This window comes from Corapipo altera, unplaced genomic scaffold (assembly GCF_003945725.1).
Source record: "Corapipo altera isolate COAL_440 unplaced genomic scaffold, ASM394572v1 193, whole genome shotgun sequence".
Lineage (NCBI taxonomy): Eukaryota > Metazoa > Chordata > Aves > Passeriformes > Pipridae > Corapipo > Corapipo altera.
This window is the reverse complement of record NW_020884996.1, coordinates 257,942-263,941: the sequence shown is the minus strand read 5'-3', so window position 1 is coordinate 263,941 and position 6,000 is coordinate 257,942. Positions and strand designations below refer to the sequence as shown.

The 6,000-nt window shown below is 43.2% G+C and overlaps 1 protein-coding gene across 2 annotated transcripts in view; it reads right to left on the bottom strand.

Annotated features, from left to right (window-relative positions):
• Positions 1-629: 629 nt before the first annotated feature.
• Positions 630-6,000, bottom strand: part of KDM4B (lysine demethylase 4B) — an 83,100-nt gene continuing 77,729 nt past the window's right edge. For both annotated transcript variants that reach the window (XM_027666564.1, XM_027666565.1), the window contains 2 exons: positions 4,932-5,024; positions 630-3,076 (listed from right to left, as the gene is read on the bottom strand). In XM_027666564.1, coding sequence (XP_027522365.1) covers positions 2,891-3,076; positions 4,932-5,024 — 279 coding nt within the window. In that variant the 3' untranslated portion in view covers positions 630-2,890. The remainder of the gene's footprint in view (positions 3,077-4,931; positions 5,025-6,000) is intronic.

Below are 6,000 nucleotides of genomic sequence, written 5' to 3'. Positions count from 1 at the left end.
AGAAAAAAAAAATCATTATTTTTATAGCACATAATCAGACACTTACAAATATATTTCACTGGAGGAAGGGGTAGGAATGTGCATTTCCTATTTCCTTTTCAAGAGTCTGATGCCCAAGGGGCATCAATATAGTCATTACCCCAAATCTGCACAAGTCATTCCTAATCCAAAAAGAGGGATTTAAAAATCAACAACAAAAAAAAAAAAAAAAAAAGAAGAGGGAAAACCCCCTGTACCCAGGAAGGGCATTTGACAGTTCCAGGTTCATGTTTCAACATAACTCAGTATCTGAATATGGGGGGAGGAAACACATTTTTGTTTTTACAGTATAAATAGTATTTTAAAAAGGTAGTACTCATGGATACACAAATGGTGCTATTGCAGTCAGGATTTCAACATGCAGAGGAAATTCCCCAACAACCACTCATCCCATCCCACCCTTCCCCTCCCACCTCCAAAAAAGAAAATCCTCTGCTGGTTAAATTTCTCTTTCAATTGTTTTAAATATTTCTCTCGTAGCCTGGCAACATTCTTAAGTCTTTTATACAGGCAAGTTTTCTATTAAATCATATTTTAACCGACAGGAGACAGCTCCGGAGGAGGAACAACCGAGGCTTGGAAGAACCTTGCCAATTTTTTGAAACTTTTATTAGTCTCAGTTTGGTTTTATTGGTGGAGACATCTACTGAAAACGTCAAAAACTGAGAAATTAAAAAAAAAAAAACCAAAAAACCAAAAAAAAAACCCCCAAAAAACCAAAACACAACCCTGTTTTTCCAAGGTCTTACAAACACGCACGCGTGGCCACGCACACACAGAAAATAACCCGTAGCAGAGGCAGGAAGGGAGGGCTGGGAACTCCAATTCTCAAGGGAGAACAAAACCAAAGTTTAAAAAAAAGAAAAAAGAAAAAAAATTAAATTGCTTTATTCTATCTCCACTCTTTCACTAGGACAGTTTAATACCCACGGAGTCTCTTAAGATGCTAATCTACCATCTGCCAGCCCACAAATCCTTCCCACTTATTCCCTTCAAGATCCAGCCAGAGCGTTGCTTAAAAAGCCTCTCTCCCCAGAAGAACGGCCACCTTGCAAAGGGGCTTAAAAAAATAATAATGAAACCCCAAGAATATTGTCTCTCTCTCTCTCCATCCAGTAATTTCAGGGAATTAAGTGGAAAAGATTGCAGTGCAGCATTCCGGGCAGGGAGGGGAGGGTCCGACTGCCCTCGCCCACCTCCACCCCATCCCTCTCCAGCTCTGTCCTAGCACTGCCTTGTTCTCTCCCTCTGACTTGATTGAGGTCCTCCAAAGAACGTGGAAGACTTTCCAGTGACTTCAGTTTGGATCAGGCTCTTTCCCAAAACGCTGCTCCACGACAGCTCTTCGACCGGAGGGGATTCCCAAGCGTCCAAGTGGGAGCTGCCCACTCAATACTTTAGGGTTTGGTTTTGCCTTTAATGCTCCTTCAATCCTCAGGGAACTGAGTCCAGTCAAATGCAGGGCTCGCATTCCTCTTCCCCGGGAGTAACTCAAAAGGCTCAGTCTTTACTTAAGGAAAGGATGTCACGACAATCAAAGGCGGTTGGGGAATTTCTTCTTTAATAGGATCAAAGAAAAAAACATACAAACGCCTCCCAGGCTTCTGTCATGGAATGATTCTCACACTGTAAAGGAGCACAACTCAAAAAAAACCCCCAAAAAACAATAATAATAATAATTAAAAAATAAAAATAAGGAGACAAAGGAAAGGAGAAGGTTCCTAAGGGAGAAGTGCCTACCAGAGGGCCGGAGCAGCCCTCGGAGCTCTCGGCTGCAGCAGGAAGGGGATGGCTCGGAAGGAACTAACACAAGCAGCAACAGAACACTTGCCAAAAACAGAGTGGCATCTTGGAACTGAAAGCCATGCTGATCTCCATCTAGAAAGCAACTGTGATGGCAAAGATGGGGGAAGGAAGGTGACAAGAACGACCCAAACCTGGCCATTTCTGCCCTAAGTGCCCTCCCGGTGACATGGCAGCGATGGCCACGTCTGTGCCAGGGCTTTAAGAGTGCTCAAGGTAAGAAACATCCCAGCTGTGAAACATTTCTTTCCCCATCTTCCCCAGCTTACAAAGAAGATAGTGTTTCTTTACAAAAAAAAAAAACAAAACAACAAAAAAAGAACCCAGAACGTTCCAGGACATCTGTTCTCGAGCTCCCTCTCCCCAGTGTAACATCAGTCACGATTCATTTGGAGGGGAGGAGGAGGAGGGGGGGAAGAGAAGAGGATTTCATTTCTTTTCTGTTTTTTAAAGCCATCATCTAGAAAAATGCTTTGTGGAAACTTTTTGTTTTCCTGTTTTTGCTCACGGTTTTTCTTTTTTTTTTTTTTTTTAATAATGCTCATTCATAGAAAACTTCACAAAGGTGACGTCTATGTACAGAAAACACGATTCCAAAGGCTGCTTCAGTAGTCAATGTAATAGCACCTTGAAAGACAAAAGTTTGACAGGTTTGAAAAAGTCTTTTTTTTGTGTGTGTGTGTGTGTGTGTGAAATTTTAACCCTTTCCAAGCCTCATTAAAAAAAAAAAAAAAAGAAAAAAGAACCAGTCACAAAACTCCATCTGTAGAAACTCTTCCAAAGTCTCCGTGGGAAATGCTGTCTGAAGGGTTTTTTTTTTTTTCCAAGCTCCCCACTCTCTTGGTCAGCAACACCTGGCAAGGTCGAGGTAGCGTGGAGCCAGACAGGGTTTTCCTGCAGTCCAAACCAAGAGGAGATGAAAGAAATTCACAGCAAACTATTGCACAGGGCTGGTCTTCCATTCCACAGTTTCCCATTTATTTCTTTTTTTCCACGAACTCAAAAAAGGGTTAATTTAAGATTTTATTTTTTTTTTAATTAATCCTGGTTAAAACATGTTGCTCTGAGTCCCAGGCTGGTACTGTGTCTGCAACAGGCTCTCCATAAAGGCCAAGTAATCTGGGTTCTGTCCATATTCTTCAGGATTTCTGGAATTCCCCAGCCGGGGACGCTTGGCCGGTCTCACTTCGTCTCCCGAAAATACATCTTCCTGAGGGGCCCCAGTGCTGAGGGACTGCAGGGGACACGAAACACAACCATTAGAGGCACAGCAGGAAAACAGGGAGGGAATCATGGAGCACACCTGTGGAACAGGACAGCAGGGAACAACCTGGTTCAGAGCATTCCTGGAGAACATGAACTTCAAAGCATGCAAAGCACCCGGCTGGAATTCAAAATTCTCGGCTTCTGGAACCAAACTGGAAGGAGAAACCCTCAAGCTGCCTTTTTTTTTTTCTGCTTCAGAATATCTTTTCACTTCCTTGCCAATTCTCTCTTTATACCTACTCCTCCTCTGCCTCTTCTCCCATCAGCAGACACAAAAGAAATTGGGGCTTCCCTAATTGCCTTTAAAAAAAAGACCCACAAGAAGCATTTGGGGATCACTGCACAAACAATTCCTTCTCCTCTTCCTGCTCTCACACTCAACTGAGGTGCATTTCATTTGCTTCCACTCAAATGAGATCAGGTGGGACCAGGTGGCACCACTGTGGTCCCTTCCAACCTTTTCCTTTCTGGGATTCTGGGATTCCTTGGTAGAAATTCTCTCCCATGGCTCCCTTTGTCCTCCTGCTCTACAGCATCCCCTCCACAGAGAACAGGCTGAAGCTCTGGCAGCAGAAATACAGGAGAAAAGCTTTAGCTTTCAACCAGACTTGAAGCTTTCTATTCCCTTTATTCCCTTTCCAGCTGCATTCCTTCCTCTGGAACTGTTATAAAGTCTCCACTGCACATAATATGATTCTTTCCAAAATCCTGGATTTCAGGGCTCCAATATGTTGTCTTTATTATTAAACAAGCTTAAATAGACTGGAATATTGTGTATGTCTTAGAAATTACTGCTGTGGTGCTTCTTTGCCACCAGAAATCCTTCAAGGGTAACGAGGTAAATTATTATAAACCTCTAAAATTTAGGCCACGAGGTCTCACAGAGATAAACACCCTCAAACGAGAGGGAGAAGCCATTGGGGCTGTATCACAGAAAGCATTTTACACGTGGGATTTTTAGGCTAAAACCCCTGAAGATTTCATGGAAAAGGGAACAAAAATTTCCTCCAACTTGTGCTCGGTCCCTCCCCAGAACTGCCTGTCCCTGGGCTGTTTCTGACTGGTTTAACTGGGCAGGTTATTCTCAAGGAGAGGCTGAATCATCCTCCTTTTGTCTCTTAAAAGAGACAAAAAGGAGCCCAGCACCTTGTCACAGGTTGGCTCTGGACCTGTCCCTGTCCTGCAGTGCCTGCCAGGCAGACGTTTAGAACGAAGGAGAAAACTGTATATTCTCCAGTCTCATCATTTGTTTAAATGAAACAGCTTTAAAGGTTAAAGCACCAGGTTTGAAAACACCCAGCAAGTCTGGAACCAAAAAAAAGCTATGAAATAAATCCCTCATCTCTTCTAGGCCCAGTAATTCCACTGTATGCACTTAAAGACAGCCTGATCTTGTAGATTAAGAGATTTATAGGTAAGAGCTATGTTCTAAATCTCCCATTTGGTGAGAAAAGGGGGTTTGGTCCCAGGTTGATAATCAGTTCTCCAGAAAGCACTGAGCTGTAGCCAAATCCACCTCTCATCAGGACAAAATGACTCCAATATAACTAAACTCATCTGGTGTAAAATGATCTGAACATAATCTTTTAACCAGAGGAAATAAAAATCCGATCCCAACACGTGCAAGGGAAAAATCATTTCTGTGCTTCTCAAGCACTCCCAGCAAGGATTCCTTCTGCTTCATGCATTTGGGGGAATGACAAGTGGTTTTACAGCCACAGAAACTGGAGGCTGCATTCACTTAATGTCTAAAAAACACATGAAGATGATGTGAAGGGGTTCTGCAAGTACAGCTGGTTTAGTGTTGCTATTTTGGTACCTACCAGGCGAGACTTCACTCTCTTGGGAAGCTCTTCCTCCAAGGTATAAATATCTCCACGCTTCACCATTAGCTGAGAACCATCTTCAAACTCGACCTGCAGAGAGGCAGAAGATGAAATCACAACTAGCCCTTGAATGGTCCATTCCCAGCCTGTCCCTCCAGGGAACACCAAGGAAGCAATCAGGGGCCAGATCCCATGGATGATCTCGTTCTTAGCACTGCAGGATTGCTCTGGAATGAGCATTCCTAAGCTCTGCTAAGGATGCTGAACCCAGAAAGTGCTGTTTTCAGTGCTGTTCAGGCACCTCTGTCTTATCCAGCCCAAGGGCTCCCATGGATCCCAAAATATCTGCACCCCCAGCTGGCCCAGCACCTCTGTTCCCCCCTCCCACTACATATTCCTCCTGATTTTTGACTCAAATCCTGAAAAAAAAAACCCAGCAGCTTTTCACTCCTAATAAAAGCAGCCCTGTATTCAGGCCAATATGGTAATAAGAACTTCTTTCATCTTAAACAAAGCATTTTCACAGGTCACAAGGAAACAATTCCAGCTACTAAAGCACATTTGTATTTCAACCAGCAGAAACAGTCAGCCAGGTACAAAAAACTCCTCCCCATCAACCCTTTTTGCTAAGCACTGATTATATCATGAATTATGCATCAGATGTTCCAGGAACGTTTATTCATGGGAACGTGCACAGCAAAATGTTAAAACTATTAAAAGTTTTTAAAGAGATTCTTATTTCCTTTGCTTGAGGCTTTAATACAGTTTTCTGGATAAAGCAGAAGGACACAGATCAGAGTTTAATAGGGGTGTCAGGTTCAGCCTGGACAAATTCAGAAGGAATAAAGCATCTGTGCTCCCAAATCTTCCTCCTGCTCTGTCCAGCTCCAGCAGCTCATTCCTTACCCAGGTCCAGCATTTCCATCATGGAGCAGCATCCAGGAGCTGGGATAATTGTGCAGGAGGGAGCTCAGGCCTTGGAAAGTGAGCCCTTCTGGGGAGGGTTTAAGATGCTACTTTATTTATTCCCATTTATTTCCACTTATTATTCCCTATATTATATCCC